The sequence below is a fragment of the Metarhizium robertsii genome (assembly GCF_000187425.2).
Source record: "Metarhizium robertsii ARSEF 23 chromosome Unknown MAA_Scf_5, whole genome shotgun sequence".
Lineage (NCBI taxonomy): Eukaryota > Fungi > Ascomycota > Sordariomycetes > Hypocreales > Clavicipitaceae > Metarhizium > Metarhizium robertsii.
Genome location: NW_011942193.1, coordinates 1359367 through 1377247, shown reverse-complemented (window position 1 = coordinate 1377247; position 17881 = coordinate 1359367). Strand labels below are relative to the sequence as shown.

At 50.3% G+C, this 17881-nt stretch overlaps 5 protein-coding genes across 5 annotated transcripts; 3 read left to right on the top strand and 2 right to left on the bottom strand.

Annotated features, from left to right (window-relative positions):
- Positions 1 to 507: 507 nt before the first annotated feature.
- Positions 508 to 3849, bottom strand: MAA_04240 (Galactose-binding domain-like protein; the record flags this gene model as incomplete). The annotated part of the gene is made up of 1 exon (XM_007822238.2): positions 508 to 3849. The coding sequence occupies one exon, from the start codon at positions 3847 to 3849 to the stop codon at positions 508 to 510; it is 3342 nt and encodes a 1113-aa protein (XP_007820429.2).
- A 1674-nt stretch (positions 3850 to 5523) lies between these two features.
- On the top strand, positions 5524 to 6084 carry MAA_04241 (carbohydrate-binding module family 13 protein; the record flags this gene model as incomplete). The annotated part of the gene is made up of 1 exon (XM_007822239.1): positions 5524 to 6084. The coding sequence occupies one exon, from the start codon at positions 5524 to 5526 to the stop codon at positions 6082 to 6084; it is 561 nt and encodes a 186-aa protein (XP_007820430.1).
- A 4935-nt stretch (positions 6085 to 11019) lies between these two features.
- MAA_04242 (uncharacterized protein) lies at positions 11020 to 12306 on the top strand (the record flags this gene model as incomplete). The annotated part of the gene is made up of 1 exon (XM_007822240.1): positions 11020 to 12306. One exon carries the CDS (start codon positions 11020 to 11022, stop codon positions 12304 to 12306), a length of 1287 nt encoding a protein of 428 aa, XP_007820431.1.
- Positions 12307 to 15471: 3165 nt separating this feature from the next.
- MAA_04243 (signal peptide-containing protein) lies at positions 15472 to 16689 on the top strand (the record flags this gene model as incomplete). The annotated part of the gene is made up of 1 exon (XM_007822241.1): positions 15472 to 16689. One exon carries the CDS (start codon positions 15472 to 15474, stop codon positions 16687 to 16689), a length of 1218 nt encoding a protein of 405 aa, XP_007820432.1.
- A 534-nt stretch (positions 16690 to 17223) lies between these two features.
- On the bottom strand, positions 17224 to 17844 carry MAA_04244 (uncharacterized protein; the record flags this gene model as incomplete). Its single annotated transcript, XM_007822242.1, has 1 exon — positions 17224 to 17844. One exon carries the CDS (start codon positions 17842 to 17844, stop codon positions 17224 to 17226), a length of 621 nt encoding a protein of 206 aa, XP_007820433.1.
- Between the last annotated feature and the right edge of the window lie 37 nt (positions 17845 to 17881).

Genomic DNA, 17881 nt, shown 5'->3' with positions numbered 1-17881 from the left:
GCACCAGATTTTCAAGCCCGCTTGGCCGGGTCGATGCACGCCACCGCCGGATTGACCCCTCACGAGGATGGAGTGGGCCTGGAAGGAACAATGAAGGAGCCGCACCAGAGCCTTCCATGCTCAAATGTTATTGTTATTCGCCACTGCTTCTTTTTACTAAAGTATGTACGATGTACGGAGTAGTGCGTACTGCTTCCCACTTATTTTATGGGCGCAACCCCCATGATACTGTGACGGGCTAGGCCCGAGAATGGCTCGGCTGCGCTCTCGCCTCCATCGACAAGCTGCCAATGGCGGGGCCCGCCGACAAGCGAGATTAGCAGCGGCGAGCTCAGGAGCTTAAGAGTTCCTCGAGCTCTTCTTTTTTTGATCTTTCTTCTCTTCTTTCTTTAGCTTTGGATATTTCTTGGAATCGTCTAGTCAGTTGTCAATATACTACTCGCTAGGGCGTTACAAAATATAAGATTTTATAGCTTTGATAACGGCCAATCCATCTCTTATGGTAGCCTATTTCTGTACTTGGATTGAATCAATGTCGATTGTAACATCAGAATTCTCTTCAGAAATTGCAAATATTATGCCTTTGACTTTAGAAAAGTCAAAATCAAAACCTGGCTGTTTAAAATCAGCCATTTCAAACTCGTAAATATTGTAGAGGCGATCAACATCAACAGCAAGTTTAGCAGTCTCTTGCTTCTCGCCATAGAGTTGTACAATTAGCTGACGAGGACCACTTCTCGATGCAGCGCTGAACTTGAGCGTACGGGCTCTGCCAAAGTCAAAGTCGACGCCCCAGTCCGTGTCAAAATTATAGGAAACAGCACCCCAGTAGTTGCGACATTTGATCAGGGCTCTCTGGTGCATGGAGCCGACAAAAGGCTCAGAGTTGGTGTTGAAAAGCTCTGAACCGTTGGTATCCCACGCATGGCCGACTCCCAAAGCGTAGGTATCACTATTGTAGTAGTACATTGTGCTCGACTCACCCCCGGTCAGAGCCGCTCCCTCCCCGGGGCAGATTACGCCGACGGGCTGGATGTCGGGAAAGCTGTTGTTGAATGTCGGCTTGTACATGTAGTCCCGGGGACGTAGGTCGGCAAATCCACCCGCGTCACTTTCCAAGCTGATTGATAATGGCCCTTTGAAGACGCGGTCGAAAACGAGTCGCTTTGCAGCCTCGTTGCTGTACAGGGGCAAAGGCTTTTTTTGAAAACGACGACGAACATCAGTACGATTTTTGGGGCAGTAGGAATTTTTCCATTGCCCATCTGCCAGAGCTTCCTTGCGCAGATACGCAGGAGCTACAGGCAACCACTGGTGATTACCATCGATCGACCTTAACCAAGGCGAAAGAAGGCTCGTTAGGCTGTCGTCAAAAAGTGGTGGACCTGCATAATTCATCGCCTTCGAAAAGGCATTGAGATCGCTGCCCCCTAGCAGAGCGAGCTTCATCAACTGCAGAGCATTGCGAGCTGGGTTGAAGTTTTGCACTGCAAAAGGCTCGTGATTGTCAGAGCCGGTCAAGCCCATATCGACACGCATGTGGTCGATGATGGTGCCTTTGAGTTTTTGGACTGGAAAGGTAATGAGGTGTTTTGTGGTGCCATCATGAGCAAACTGTTTATTCATCTTCACATCGCTATGTTTGCTCGTGAATGCGTGATGCAAAAGGCTCATATCCGGTTCGGGATTCATCGGAACAGCCTCTTCTGCCATGTTCTGGATAAGCGAGCTTGCGATGTAGGGCGCGGACTCTTTGAATCGGAGAAAGGCAGCCGCAACGTCGCTTAGATAAGGGAATTTAGCATCTGCCAAGGATTTGATGACATCGTTTTCGATGCGGGCAATTTCCCCGTGAATCCTCTTGACTAGTCTCAAGGGTTCGCAAATCGACTCGGTAGCCGCTACAGGGATAGGCAAGACGACGGTTGGCAGGCGACATGTCATCCAGTCCATGATGGGTTCGGCGACGCCTACGTTGTCCTTGTCTACACTGACCGAATTCAACATGGCCTGGGCGTTTGCTGAAATCCAATCGTTGGTCGCAGCCATCGATTGATGACGCCATTCTTCCACGTGGGCCCTGAGATCGAGGAGGGACTTTCGTACGAGCTCTAGCTGGTTACTCGCGAAGCTTTGGACCGTCAGTCGCGCTTGTCGCTCGATGGATTGGAGGTGGACAGTCGCGTCGTAGAAGGCCTTGAGCGAAGCCTGGACAATCTTGTCTTCCTTGGCCAGCGTCTCCAGTGTGCCTGTATGGATGCGGACGGCTTCATTGTGTGCGTTGTTGGCGACTTGTTGTTTTGCCCGCAAGACTTGCAACGTCACTTGGCAAGCATCCCTTGCGGCTTGACAGGCCAAGTCAGGTTTGGTCAACGTCTCGGTCCGCTTTTTGACAAAACTGCAGTCCCATTTACGCGTCACATCTTTGACCTGGTCTTCGCAGCGGTTTTGGAATTGCTCGACGTTCTTGCAATGCTTGATTCCCAGTTTTTTGAAGACTCGGCAATGCGGGGCGAACCCTACGGAGACTACCTTGCAGACTCGATTGACCTCTCGTTTCGTTTCCTCACACGTCTTTGCAACAAACTCGGAATGCTGAATCACCTCGACAATGTCTCGGCATTGTTGTATAACAGTACAGGTTTTTTGGGCCAATAGATTTTCATATACGTCTTTTGTCTCTGTGACTTTTCGTCCAAAATCCGCCACGAATTGTTCGGCCACGAGGTAGTTTTTAAAGCCGTTTGCCAAGTGTTTGTGAAAGCCTTGAAGGGCTTCAATTCCGGCGAGGACTTGTTGATTGTGGCTCTCAATAACTTTTTTCATGAGGCCGTCGATCTCGTCCTTGGCATTGATAATCTCTCGACCCGACTTGCCGAGGAGCTTGCTGAGCTTGTTGCTAAGTTCGGCAGCCAGGGCAGCTTCGTTCGCATCGACCTGCACGCCGGCCCAGTAGTAGGCTACTGCTTGAAGGATAATGATTTCGAGCTGTTGAACTATGCCCGCGCCTTCGAGGTCTCGGCGCGTTTGGGCTAACCATTCCGTCAAAGGCTTCATTGGTAAGGATGAAGCCATATATTTCTGGACAGTGGCTTTGAGGTCAAAGGGATAGTCTTTCTTGGAAAGGGAGTTTGTTAATTCGGTTGTGATCTTGTTCAGGCCTCGAAGCAGGGCACCACCCTTATTACGGCCCAACTCTTGGTTGGCCACATCCTTTGCGACAAGAGTACGGCGGACAAAGTCAATGGGAGCATAAACCTTTGCACCCCCGCCGAGGTATTGGTACATCATACCCAGTTCCTGGCCGTTGTGGTCTTTAAGGCGTGGGTTGTGCTCGGAAATATAAGTCTCGACCATCATGTGGCGAGTTTCGACGTCGACCTCGCCATCAGTGAGTTCGTAGACGTCACCGGCAAACTGGTTCACATAAGAGTGAGCAAAGACGTCGGCCGCTGCGTGGCCCGCAAAGCCCATGGCAAAAGCCAGCTCCTCGGCAGACTGGGCATTCCGGATAAGGTGATCAACCCAATCGCCGGTGCCGAATCCTGTGACGGTGCCGTCGTCTTGGTTGAAAAGCCCCGGGTGTGTGATGAGCTGCCCGCTGAGGATATCGGCAAAGGCGTCGGCCCCAAGGGTTCCCGTCAGAAAAGTCTTTTCGTTTCCAGTGATGGCTTCTGCTACCGCACTGCGAATTCGCGTGGGATGCAGCTGGCCGTCGTTGTTGATGATGTTGACGCAGGCAAAGCCATTCTTTTGTGAACAGGTTTTGAGGTCGTTGACCAGTTCCTGACCAAGGTAGATGTGAGTGCTGACTTTGAAGCCACAAGCAAGTGTAGCGTAGAGGGTCATGAAAAGTAGTAATGGCCAGGATTTTATTGGTTTTGGCGGGAATCGCAGTTGGTTTCCTAGACGGCCAAGCATTCTCTCGAAGGGGGAAAAGGTAATTTGCTGCAGTCAAGGCCTAACAAGATAGAGGGGATGATTGTATAGCATTCAATTAATCCGGTAAGTGTATTGATTCAGTTGTTTCCCAGGCTGGCTTGACAGATTTTGTGCTTCTTCAACCTTGAATGTTCTTTGTTGTCTTGTTCAGCCGTATACATTGTACATTATTCTCAGCTGCATCAAAACGCCAAGGGCTTGGCAAATCCCGTTTAGGAAAGCTGATATCGGCAGTTGGCTTCAAGCGCTCCTTCTGGTATGTACAGGGCGGGCTGTCCAGGTTCAGCCTGGCGTCCGCCAACTTAAATAATTTACCTCCAAAATAAGGTATTTGTGCGGGGTCAAACTTTTTACTTTGAAAAACAAAAAGAAAACGCCACAATGACCAAAGTACTGTAGCTCCCAATATCTTCTGCGTCCGGGACACGGATGTCAACGTCGTGGTGCGATGCAGTCATTCCATGACCGTTTCACCATGCCTGTCTCATGTGGCCTGGTGTCAAGTGCTCGAGTCCAAAGCCACCAACTACGCGTCCTGCCCAGTTGGTCAGGACATGGATACTTGGCGGTTGGCGGCAAGAGCTGATTGAGAGACGGCTTCGATAAAGTTTTGGCCACCAATAGAGTTTAGAGAGGTGAGATATTTAGAATTTTAGCTAGTCTTTTATCAAGGGTGGATTTTGGGGGCGGGTTGCACCGCTGTCAAGGGCGTGGCAGGCTGCATCAAATGTCTGGTGTGTGTATTAAAGGCGGGCGCGATATAAGCTTATGTACAGCGTCCATATACAGCTCCCAATAGACGTCAAGTACTCCTTTCCAACGAGGGGGGAATTTGCTCGTAGCGACCACAGCTGAGGGCCCAGACCAGAAAAAGGCTCAGCCATCTTGCAGCCATCTTGGCTATTCCATAGTGCGACCGTCAACCGTCGAGAAGCAGGAAACGACGGAATACCAAGGCCGTACCATTTTCATACAATCATGGTTATATTCACTGAATTATCATGGCCAAGCCGCCGCACAAAGGTCAATCTATTCTCGACATCCAATGTCCAGAACACCAATATACCGTTTACGCTCCTCCACAATTTGTTGATACTGTTCATAGATGTAATGGATGTATTCCTGGCCCGAGTGCTGCCGGCCGCCTTGTTGGTTGTTAAGAGTGCTACACGGCCGTGGCTGATATCGGGCAGGTTTCTCAGAGTATGCAAGGTTCTGAAGGGCGTTAGTCATTTACGGAAGGATAGGTTACAACAAGGCCTAGGTCCTTCATAGAGTTTCCAGCCGCAGCCACAGCAGGGTCTAGGCAAAGTGCTTATAATGTTTCACAGCAAATATCCCAATCAGCGCAATCATCCAGCTGGACTTCAGCCCATCCATGCCTAGTTTCACATTTCATCAAGGGCGTCACAACAACTCTGGGCAACTCATATACCTCGGTAGTTTTCTATAAAAGGAGAAGCCCCCCCTCCCCCAGGAGTCCTCCTGCGGTTGCCTTTTCGTCTTTTGCTGTGTTTATCTGCACTATAATCCTGAAGTTTCTCCCAATATCTTCTATTCCTTTACTTACTAAATCTCATCATGGCAGAGGTTAGCGACTTCAAGATCCCGGGGGTCAAAATCAAGTGGCCGCCGCCCCTTCTAAAGCCTCCCCCGGCAACGGAGGTGACTGACCGAAATGAAACGCGAGAACGTATTGAAAAGGGGGGCTGGGTGATTTTTTGGGGAGATCTGATCAATGAGGCTGATGCCATCAAGGGAATTATATCTCTTCCGACTGGCACTGTTGTTGCTTTCGCGACCAACCAAATTGAAGCCCAGTTAAAGAAATTCAACCAGAGCATGGCGTCAGTCTCGGATGATGTTGTTCGACAGGTAACTGACTTTCTAAAGAGAACATTGCAAAAGAAATCTGGTGGAGCAGTCGAGTTGGATGGCCTCGGGGTCAAAGCTGGAATTGCAACCTACCGTCGCAAGTTGGTCGTCAAGGGTATTCTCAAGACGCCTCTGCCCAACAACTATCAACCATACGTTGGTGTGCGCGTCACCAAGCCCCTACCACCAAAGAAGGCGAAAGCAACAGCGAACTTGGAAGCCCTGGAACCAGACCTGGAGCTGGATGACTCACAGCCGCAGGATTAGGAGCCAAGACAAGTTTCGGCAAACTAGGGGATTTTGGGTCAACGGAGCAACCTCGCCGCTTGCGGGGAATTATTCTGAAAACTTTTACTACGAGGTATGAGAAAACAGGAACCGAGGGTTGATTCAGTCGCTTTTCTGTCATACCTTTGTCGCACGTCATGATGATAGTGGCTGGTCCTTCGTTCTCCTTGTAGGTCTGTATTTGTAGTTGCACATGTCAGCACAGATTGTCTCTCTTTGGCTTCGGCTTTAGCAAGGAAGCTGTTTAGCTACTATGTGGACCGTATAACTATGCAGTCAAGAACACAGTAGATGAGTTCCCCTGACGGCCTTGTTTGGCTTACTGTCATTGGATAATTTCAGTAACTGTGGTAAAATATCGTGCTGCTTGGTTGGATTTAATTCAACTGTACAAGGATCAGAGGACAAATTTCAACCAGTCTACATGGGTGTGCGAAACCCAACTCTAGCACCCTTGTACATGCTTAATTTCACTGAATTGCAAATACAACTGTAGTAGAGTTGGATTTGCCTGTACTCGTAGAAATTTCAAGCAGAAGCTTAGTTAATAAGTCTCATAACGTGACAGAATAAAGGTAGGCTTTTGGGGAATATGAGTCTTAGGGCCTTTCGGAGCGACAGTCGTCTCCTTACTAAAGTCGCGTTTAAAGTGAAGAAAATAATCCGGCTAACAGCGCGTCGGATTTAGTCCAAGGAGAGGATAGAAGTCGCAATAGAGACTTATAGTTACAGCCTTGTTAGTAGTAGACGTGCCTAGATTACTAACTATCTGGTAATATTAACTACTAACTTATATAGCCGGATCGGGGCAAAAATAAAGAAAAGATTTTTGATAGTAATTAAAAAGTATACACTAGTATCCTAGCTACAAGGGATATAATACAAGGGGCCGCAGATCCCTCGTTACATGACTGGTCTTCCACAGCCGCAACGCGAAGCAAGTCAAAGCTCATATCTTATCACGCGTAGAACAATAGCTAGAGCAGAGCGCGAAAAGGCTGATCGAAACGCTAGGCTTTTCAAGATAGCGGGAAAGACGACTCGTAAAGTGCAGCGATTGGGATAGTACTAATATTAAGAACCAGCTGCAACTTGTCTCGTCGATCCTGGCGCAGCTGGCTCGGTAAGAGAATACACTATTAGAGGTTCGACAAGATGCAGAAGGGCCGGGATATTACGTGTATATAACTTGAGCAATTATGATATTACACTTTTATATATTCACGGTGATGTTATATTCCTTTAGCATTTTAGTACATGTAACATCACGTACATGACAACACGCAAGTCTGCTACTCCCCTAGCTTATGCGTTAGCTTCTCCAACTTGCTTTGGAGTCTCTGGACAGACCAGTCATCTCTGCCAAGAATCTTTTGTTTACCATCTCGAGCCGTAAAATAAAGGTCACGCGCCTTCCAGAATGCCTCCCATTCTTGTTGCCAGCCAACAATACACAAAGCTGTCTTCCGACCAAGTCACCGCCACTGTGTTTAGTAACTGCCGAAGAATGTAAAAGGCGTTGTGGAGATGGTTATTGGCGAGTGCGATTCTGGCCGCTGATCTCTCTGGAGTTTCATCTCCCGGCCCGTAGTAGGCTGTCGCTTTATGCTCATCCGCCACGCGGAGTTGCGGGCCATCTGGGTTTGGTGTGCAAAAAGCGTATATTTCGCGACCGCGCTCGTCAAGTAAGTCGGCTTGAATAACAGCATTCCACATGTGTCCCCACGGAATCCGACACTTCAAGCAGCATCCCCTGTGCCAGTGGGGTTGTTGTAACTGGATAAGAGGCGGCTATCACTTAGTATAAAGACGTATACACAACCTCTTGCATTACCTACTGTACTAACAATTTCATTTATTCGTCATCTTTGTGAGCAATTGTATAACCAAACTCTACATGTTGTTTATACATGCCCTAATGCCACTCAACTTCCATCTAAAATCTCACCATGTAGCTCATCATCTTCATTCATCACTATTACCTGCACAGCCACGTCCATTCTGTCAAGGTTAGAACACCAGGTATATCCTTCTAAAGAGTCACTACTATTGGAAAAACTTGATGGGATCAAAATTGTGCAGACTCTGGGTTGGACAATCACTTATCTTCCTCTTCCTCCTCTTCCTTTTTTTCTTGAAATGGAATACAGCTCCCTTATCTGACAACATCTTCTCTTCTTGACTCCTCGTGACAAGTCATAGGCCTTCATAGGCCCCCCCCCCTTAAGCAGAGCACGAGAAGGGAGCCTAGTTTATTTGAGACAATAGAGCCACTTGCAGCAGATGCCACCGAATCGGGCATACAAGGGCTGGGAACAATTGTGCTCTGCGGCATACAAGCTCTTACAGAGTTTAGCCGCCCCTGCGGATCTATTAGGAAATACAATGAGGGAAATGGACGCCACTCCAGGTGATAAACCAGACGAGGTCTAACGGAAGCCGAACTGCAACAATATATCAAACCATACCCGGTGCCATCCTTACCAACTGGAACACAAGCAAGCGTCGCCAGGACTTTATCCAGAGGACACAGCTTATTTATCACCTTTAATGCTAAAGAAATCAAAAATATAAACATTGAACCCAGAAGTACGACTCGCCTGCAACTATATGCTCGCTGTAATGCCGTAAAGTAGGCGTAGTATACAGCACAACCCAAGGGGAGCATCAAGACTAATTAAATATATTGCAAGGCAAACAGGCTACCTTTACGTTATAACAAACAAAGTTATGCTTGGTGTTTAAATTACAAATACATGTCGAGACGTTGTGATTCGCTATCGGGTATAAGAGGGTAGAAAAAAGAAGAAATAATCGCGTATCTGGACTAGAGTAAGCAGGAAGATAATTAAGTCGAGGTTAAGGTAATTACAGAAATACGTGACAATCTTGCAGTTATTATATCAAGAAAATAAGATACATCTCCAACAAAAAAACATGGGGCGTTTACGATATATACTATCAGATAATTCTTTGTACGCTATAAATTGTGGCCAAAACCGACTATATATATATACTATTTTACAACTCTATAAGGCAACACCAGAGGGTCAATTTTGGTGCTTTTGTAATATAACCAAGCAACACGGCGTTTTGAAATGCAGCAGAGAGTACAAATTATATTTGCTTTCTCCTATAAAACCGCAGGAATAAGAATAGAGTCTTATTAAGGACTACTAGTTTTGATTGTATTTTAATTGCTTTAACTTTACTATAATAACAGCCCGAGTTTTAGTATAAATTTAAGAATTCACTATAAGATTTTTCTTTAGCGTTATACGTAATACTATTAATCTGGGTTTCAGCTGTGGAAGCTTATAAGCCAGAAGATTTCGCCAAGTGCGTTTTTTTAAGCGAGGAACAGGCTAGTAGGCACTCGGTATATGCTAGCTATGCCACGCGCCAAAAAGGTGAGCACAATGCGCCAATACACCAAATAGTAAAATTGCGCCGACTCCAAGATGTGTTAGTCTAAAGCAGCTGCGTCTAGCGCACCTTGCATTGGTACGTAAGTTTGTAAGAGTGGTACCGCTTTGCTGGCTAAAGTCGTGCGTAAAACTCATGTCTAAGGGGGGATTTAGGCGATCAAACTGAACGAGGCCCGGACTGAATGCTTTTTGGGACCGGCCCATACAATCGGGAGCTTTTGCTACTTAAGTACTTATAGTTCAGCGGTCTGGTATTGTAAAGCAGCATCTTTTCCCTCAAGACTACATGTACCTTTCACGCGAAAGGCTTTTTGGTGAAGACCAATGTTTGTCTAGAGCCCGGCACCCGCTTACTAGAAGCAAGCGCCGCGGGACGGTACGTAGATCCATGTACTTGGGTACCTGGGTACATGTAAGCACCTGCTCCCTGGCAAAACATTCAGGCCGGCATCCGCAGCTCTCCAGTGTTGCCAAGACCCCAGTGCCATTTGGCAACGTTGCCACAACTCAACTTTTGAGGTGAATGGCCAAGTACTTACGCGGATGTACATATGACCTACTCTGTATGGCCCCAAGTACCCAGGCACAGGCAAAAACAAGTCCCAGGTGGCATTTTCATCTGGTGTGTTATACCCTGCCCTTCTGTGCCGGCCAGGTATTTATACTTTTTCACGTCCACATGCAGTGTTGCAGTTCACCCGAGTAAATGTTGTGCTGTCAAAAAGGCAATATTCTTCTACTTGTACTCCGTACTTACTCATGTCCAACATTGAAAGCGCATGCGCAGCTGCACGGGGCCCCCGGGTATAAGTACCTAGGTACCTAGGTACTCCGTACTGGGACCTGAGGAGTGCGTCGTCTCAATTAGTAGCTGGCCAACCAGACCGGCGCAATCCACATGCAGGCTAAAGTGCAATTGACATCTGGCCATTCCGCTGTCCCACCAGATTGGCTTCCCTTTTCGACTTTCCTCTCCTCACTGCCCTCTTCAGCATCTCCCAGCTTCTCTACAAATTCTCTTCTCGCTCTTCCTCCTTTTGCACCTCCCAATTGATTTCCAACCCTTTGTTTCCTGCTTGTCTGTGTTACGTCCCTGTGATACATAGCCGCTTGGCTCTTGTTTATCAGTCTTCGCACTGCCGCACCCCACCACCCCTGATCTCCTTTCCTCCATCACCTTGTCAAACGCAGAACATCTTCCGCCATCAACCTAATACCCCCTCGATACCGCTGCGACACCCTTCATCGCCAAATCATCACGATACCTGGGTCCAAGCAATCATTGCCATCACTCTCTGGATCGGGTCGTCTTTGCACCGTGCGCCCGGTCCTTGACCTTCCCTCTGAGCGCCTCTCCCAGGCCTCGCTGATCCTTGGCGGCCATCGACTTTCGAGCCGACATCGTCTTGTCAACTACATCCTGTGAGCTCTCTTTCCAACATACCTACAGTGCTGCCCTGGAACTGCCGGTTTCACATCGCACAACATGTCCGCCGACTCGGACAACATGAGCTACGTGTACACTGCTACCGCCTATGCCGCCTTGTTGGGCCTTGGCGTTGCGGTCTATCAAGTTTCAACCAGAAGGGCCAACAGAAGGGCCGCGGCCAATCCCCCACGCAACGCAAAGCCTCAACAAAATGAGCCACGCAGGGAGGATAGAAAGAAAAAGCAACGCCTCGAGACCTACACTTCAGAGGCTCAGGAAGCTGCCAGGGCCAAAGCTCGAGCCCATGCTCCTGAGCCTGCCCCTCGGCCTCAATCCTCTGTAGACGATACGTCCGACGACGGTGTGGATAACCGCGAATTCGCCAAACAGTTGTCCAAGGCCAAGGAAGGAAAGAAGTTCACCAACAAGACTGAAGGAGGAAAGCAGAAGGAAAAGTCCGTTAAGCAGTCCAGGGCAAACCAGATTCATACCGCAGTTGTCGACGAGAAGCCGTCGGACACCGGTGCCGAGGCCGATGATGATCGCTCCCCTGTTGAGTCTCCCGTCGAGTCCCCCGTCGAGTCTCCCAAGGAGTCTCCCGAGGTTCGCCCCGTGGACGTGTCGGGCGTCAGTGATATGCTTGAGCCCGCTACTGCTGGCCCTTCGATCCTGCGAATCACTGATATGGACAAGCAGAAGGAGAAGCTCAAGACTGCCAAGGCACCCCAAAAGACCGAAACCAAGAAACAGCGTCAAAATAGAAAGAAGGCCGAAGCTGCCAAGCAAGCACGCGAAGAGGCAGAGAAGGAACGCAGGGCCTTGGAAGAGAAGCAGCGAAGAACTGCACGCATCGCCGAGGGTCGACCAGCCAAGGATGGCTCTCAGTTCAAGGCCACCAATGGCGATAGCTCCTGGGCCAAAGGTGCCCCCAATGGAACCGGTGCCAAGCCCGTCGAGAACAATGAAAAGACCCTCCACCAGCCCTTGGATACCACGGACAAGCCGGGAGCTGAAACCAAGAGCCAGCAGGCACCGGCACAGACCAAGGACTCGTGGATTTCCTCGCTTCCCTCTGAGGAGGAACAGCTAGAAATGCTAAAGAACGAGGCTGACGAGTGGAGCACTGTCCCGGCCAAGTCTTCACGGAAGAGCAAGAAGAGCGTCGAGTCTGGGGACGAGACGTCCAAGCAGCCAGTTGCTCAATCCAAGAAGGACGCGCCCGCAACTGCGCCTGCTCCTGCACCAAAGCTGACATCCAAGTCTGGTGCTTCCCAAAGCTTCGGTGCATTCTCGGCACTCAATGATGATGCAGCCGAAGAAGTAGAGGAGGAGTGGGATGTCTAAATGTCTTGTGGCATTCAGTCCTAGTCGAGTGCCATACCGCAGCCTCCTTGAAGCATTTCTCTTCTCCTTTGGGCCCAGGCCATCACGAGATGAACTCTGATGACCCTGTATTACTACCACCTGTTGACACAACAGCTGTCAACTTTTTTCATTTCACAGGTTTTCATTGTTTAGTTTGAAGTGGTTGTATTCTGCAGACTAGCGAAATGTGATGGATCGCAAAAAGTTGCATTGATCTTTTTACGTACAGGGAAGACGGGCGCTGCATGGAAGCAGAGGCCTCGGGAAAAACCCCCGTCTAGCAGAAGCTGATTCAGGCAGGACATCATATTGATGCTTGGATTCGAACTTTTGACGATTTCCGAGCCTGCTTCGATTTGGCCCTGCCAAATTATAAGACCACCAAAAAAAGAAAATTAAAAAAGAACCAAAAAAAAAGAAGAAAAGACGATGGGGTTGAATATGAAATTTGAGACGATGAGTCGCTGGGCCTTCAATGGCACATGGCATGCGATGATGGGAGCATTGGTGAGGGGGTCTTTGTGTGTGAATGTAGCAATTTTAGGGCCAGGTAAAGCGGCATGAAATTGAGTTTCCTTTCAATATAAGTACTCGGTATTCTCCTTCCTGGGTGCTTATTGTGAATTGCAGAGAGATGGAACAGCCATTACAGGTAGCCAAGCAGGATGATGCAAGGAGACACGTATTCCAGGCGTCGTTGGATATAGGCCAACTGGTATAATTTGATTGTGCATTCAGATGGTGTCAATATCACCGTCATCGGGACGGAAATGGCGGACTGACTTGACTGTTCAAGAGTCTGCACATGCCTAAGAGGGATCCACTTCCGCCCAGCGCCACAGCTGGGCCACACAATGACCAACGTGTTTGGCTTCGTTGGTCTGGCCAAGTCTTCCTTGTCTGGAGAGCGACCATTGTAGAGGACGCAAACCGAGCCCGTGGCCATTTCTACTGGCAAAGATGAGCGGGCAAAAGGCGACATGGAGGCTTTTTGAAGAGAGCACCTGACTCCCGTCTACGCTCGCTCTAGAAGAAAGAATCGGCAGTTGGCGAGCAGTTGGGACGGAGGAGCGCGGTATTATGTGCTACCAGCTGCACTCAAACGGGATGATTGTCGACTCGAGACTGTGCCGTCAAGTGCATTTAAAAGATGGCATGCTCCCCCGCACCCCTCCTCCCGTCAGATGCATTGCATTGTGCATTTGCTCTTATTTTTTCTTTCTCCAAAGCGCCAGCCTGTCAAGAACCATCTTGCTGTAGGAATACCCCGTATTCGGTACCTTGCTGCTTCTTGCTGCGAGCATCTGGGCATGGCGCCGGATCTCGCATAGACTACGGAGTACTGTACATGTGGCTGCTGCGGCTTTTGCGGTTTCTGCTCAGCCAATAGCTTTCGTCGTCGAGGTTTCTCAGTCTCCGGTAATACTAGTACGTTTGCAGTGAGTCGACGATTTTTCTTGCTTTGTATTGTGAGCACCTTTTTGCTTTTGTCGCTGCTTTGCTTTGTCTTGTTTTTAAATACTCCGTATGCACCGCTTTTGGCGAACGCATACAACAACATATGCAGGTTCCCAAGTTGACGGTCCGTACGACTGCGTTTATGCAGGTGTGGACTCTGCGCCTGCCAAGTCTGTGGCAGCCACCAAAGCTGCTAGGCCGTTTCTCGGGCTCAAGTGCTTGCTCGAGACGCGGCCGGTGTACTTGAGTACTTGGTGCTCAGGCTAGCTTCTCCAATGCTCGCTTTAGGCGCTTGCAGAGTGCTGCAGCAAATCGCCGACTCAACACATGCATGGACGTGGGCATCATCATCATCATCATCATGACTGCTGCATGATGCATGGTGCGCACATTGTACAACATTAAAGCACTGCAGACCGACCCGTCAACCCCAGCCAGGCCCACGAGACCCGTTTCCACACCAGACACATTACACCGACCCTTGTCTATCACCCAGAGGGCCCCAGCCTGCCTGAAACGCTCCTGGTCTCCAATTCCCTATCTCAGACGCCATCTCGCACCTGCAGAATCGATGGATCCCTAGTTGGGCTTAGCACTTGGGTTGCGCCAAATGCGTCGTGTCTTCAATGATGGCTGGCATCCCCGTCCGGACCATTGGCGCCGTCGACGCTTCGCCTCCCTGCACACGCATCATCGCGTTCGCTGGCTTGGAGAGCGGCGTGGGCTTGGCTTTTGCCGGGGCAATCATGGATGCCACAAATTGGTCACCACCACCCCGTTCCGTCACTGACATCTGGCCCCGGGCCTCCAGCCCTCCAGCCCTCCCAGCCATCCACCCACCAATCCAGGCCATCCAGGCGTGTGCTGTGTAGCGGCACTGGGTGCTGTGTGGTGTCCGTCTGGTGTGACTGGCTGACTGCCTTACTGGACTGGCCGCCTGGCGGTTCCTGTGCCTGCCGGTCTCCCATCCGAAACAGCCTGTGTCCGTCCGGGTGCGTCTTGCCATTCCTCCCACCTCGGCGCGCATCTCCCCTCTACCTGCCATCCCTCATATCTCTCCTCCGGCATTTCCCATCTCTCCATTTCCTTCTGCTCATTTCTTGTCTTCAATTCGCCGCCTACCAAGTCCATTTTCTCTTCTTTGTCTAAACTCAAACTCTTCCGTTTGCACCGGCTTTTCTCTGCGCCATTTCCTGACTCGACTCGTCCATCCAGGTTTGGGCCTCAACAGCCTCTCCCCTCTCTCTCACTTTCTCTCGCCCCTTTTGCCCACCAAGACGCCTTTAACGTCGAACCTCGATTCTCGACTTCAGGACCCCCTGGCCCCCCTTCTTCGACATTAAGCCGCTTGCATTTTCCATTCCAGTCAAGCCGAAAGCCAACAACCACCGCCTGCTCTAATTATATTCTACTTCTCCTCGATTCTGTGAAACTTCTTATTTCTTCGCGCATCCTCCTGCCACCGTAACCGAGCCTGCCGCCTACAACGCTTGTTGTGCATCTTTATTTCCCCCCCGACTACCTCGCATCATAGGACACTCCGTAATTTCACCGCCGTCACCGCGACCCGACAATTCCCCTTTTCTCTTTGGCGATACGGATCGTCCGGCCTTTCATGTACACTCAACGCCAGGCATCAACTGAAAAACAGGCTTGATGAGGGGAATCCCCTGATCAATCGACGTCATGTCTTTGCCCGTCGCCGTCCAGTCGGCCGTCTTCTATTTCCTCGCCTGCACACCATGCTCCAAAGTCCGTCACCGACAAAAGGCCAAGGCCCAGGCGAAGAAGGAGAGGGAAGACAAGGCCAAGTTGGAGACGGAACAGCCCGGCTTGTACCGGCATCCCTCACCATTCAACACGAACCCATACTGGCAGGAGGAAATCAGCATGGGTCCGAGCTTGCCAAAAAAATCCATAAGCAAGAATTCCAGTCAACGGGGTTTAACTAGTTCGGGCAGGGAAAGTGTGGCACCTAGCATGTCTGATCACACAAATGTTGGTGATAGTCGAACGCATTTCGGCGATAGTACGACGGCGATGCCGCAGGATGACACCTTGTCCGAGGATTGGAACCGGCGGCGAGGATATCAACGCGAAGACGAGGAACTTTGGGGCCAGTGGTCTGGTCCAGGATCGGCCGGATCAGGACATAAGTTGATGGACGCCTTTTCGAAAGCTCGCGACTCTGCCGGAAGATTAATCGAGTCTACCTTGGGAATTGAAAAGGAAGTAACGGAACAGGAACGCCGCGATTTTTATCTGTCTCCCAAGAACCCCCCTGTTAATGATTATCATCCACCCGTGGTCAGCAGCAAACCTCCCCACAAGGATGCCCGCAAATGGATGCTGCAACCTCCCCCACCAGCCAAGATTATGGAAGGCAAGGTTCCCGTCTCGCGTGCTGTCAGTTCCGGAAGCAAGTCAAGTGGGAGGACATTGGTAGGGGACGAAGGCAACTTGGGCCGCAGGTTGCAGGAGAAGATGGCCAAGGAGAGAATCAGAAAGGGGAGCAACCCGACTGAAGTCGAGCTTATTGAGTCTCTCTTCATCACCCGCAGTAGCCTGTCAGTGAGCCATACCCAGAGCCGCAGCCTCTCATTCAACGACTCCGACGATTCCATTGACAACCCCTTTGAGCGGCGCCGCAGTCGTCGACGTATGCCTGTGGTCGAATCTGATGCTGACGAGGATGCTGTTCCGTCAGCACAAATATCAAAAACGGTCAGCCATACCAGCAGCACGCTGGGACATGTTGCTCAGAGACCGAAGCTGGAAACGATACCCAGCACAGACGGGAGTGGCAACCCTCGCACGCTATCAAAAAAGTCCAAGCGACCAAAGTCCACCAGAACTAAAACAAACATCTGGGTAGATTCTCCGGTAGGAGATGACACGGACTAAACAACACCTTGTCTTTGACATATTCGAGTTTTGCGGCGTCAACCGACGCCCGTTCCGCACCATATCGGAGTTTCATTGCATTTTCATATTTCGAGTTGCCTTCATTGCATTAGAGGAGCGAATTGCGAGGAGTTTTACCTTTATTACCTTGTATAGCATGGGGACTTTCTTGTGATCGGCGCGCGTTCAGCCTGTGTATATATATGTTCTTTTCAACAAAAGGGGCTAGCTATATTTGTATCTGCATTGATACATCCTTACAGAGGTCTATGGTGCTGCGCACAGTAGCCTGTGTTATGAGCCGTTGTCTTGATGGCTGCCACATATCAGTGCCATGACTGACAAACAAATATCATTAACCACCTCACAAACAAACTGGATATTTTGACATTTGAAGATGTCGTTACGCCCGTAAATCAAGCTGCATTTCAATTGCCTCAACATTTCCCATTCGTACAAAGAAGCGCAAACCCATTTCCCTTTGCCAAACAACGCCGGTGATGTAACTCGGAATACAGACGAATGTCCTCCCGTTCACAGGTGCATGCCACCGTCGTCGCCATCGCCGTCGCCGTCGCCCTCATTGCCCAAAGTTCGCAACCGCTCCTCGATTGCTTGCCTCAGCTCCTCATCGTTCAACCTCCCACCTGAATTGTTCCCGCTCCCTGCCGTCGGAGGAGGAGGCTGAGTATCCATATGAATTTGCCCATCCCGTATGGTACCAGTCTGAAAAGTGCCATCCGTCCACGCCGAGTGCGTCCCGCGCCGCTGCCCGTGGCCATTGACCTCCGCTTCTTCTGCCCTGGCCTTGTCCGCGGCCGCCTCGGCCTCCTCCTTGCTCTGGAACTCGGCCCAGCTCACGCCTCGCTCCTCGACCTCGGCGCGGACGAGGGCTATCCGCTCGGCCATGCGGTCAATCACGGCCTCGTTCTCCCGGATGGCGTCGACGCAGTCCTGGTCCGGGCCGTGGGCGGGCTCGTCGCCGAGCGCGGTGGCCGACCCCTCGGCGAAGGGCTTCAGCTGGTCGTTTGAGTATTGCAGGTGGGCGATGGAGTTGCGGATCTCGAGCACCTTGAGGTGCAGCATGGGGACGGAGAGGTCCTTGAGGGCCGTGGCGAAGCGGCCCGGCGATATGGGCCGGGTGTCGGCGGACATGGCGGGCTGAAACGGATCTCGATGGACTCGTCGGTGC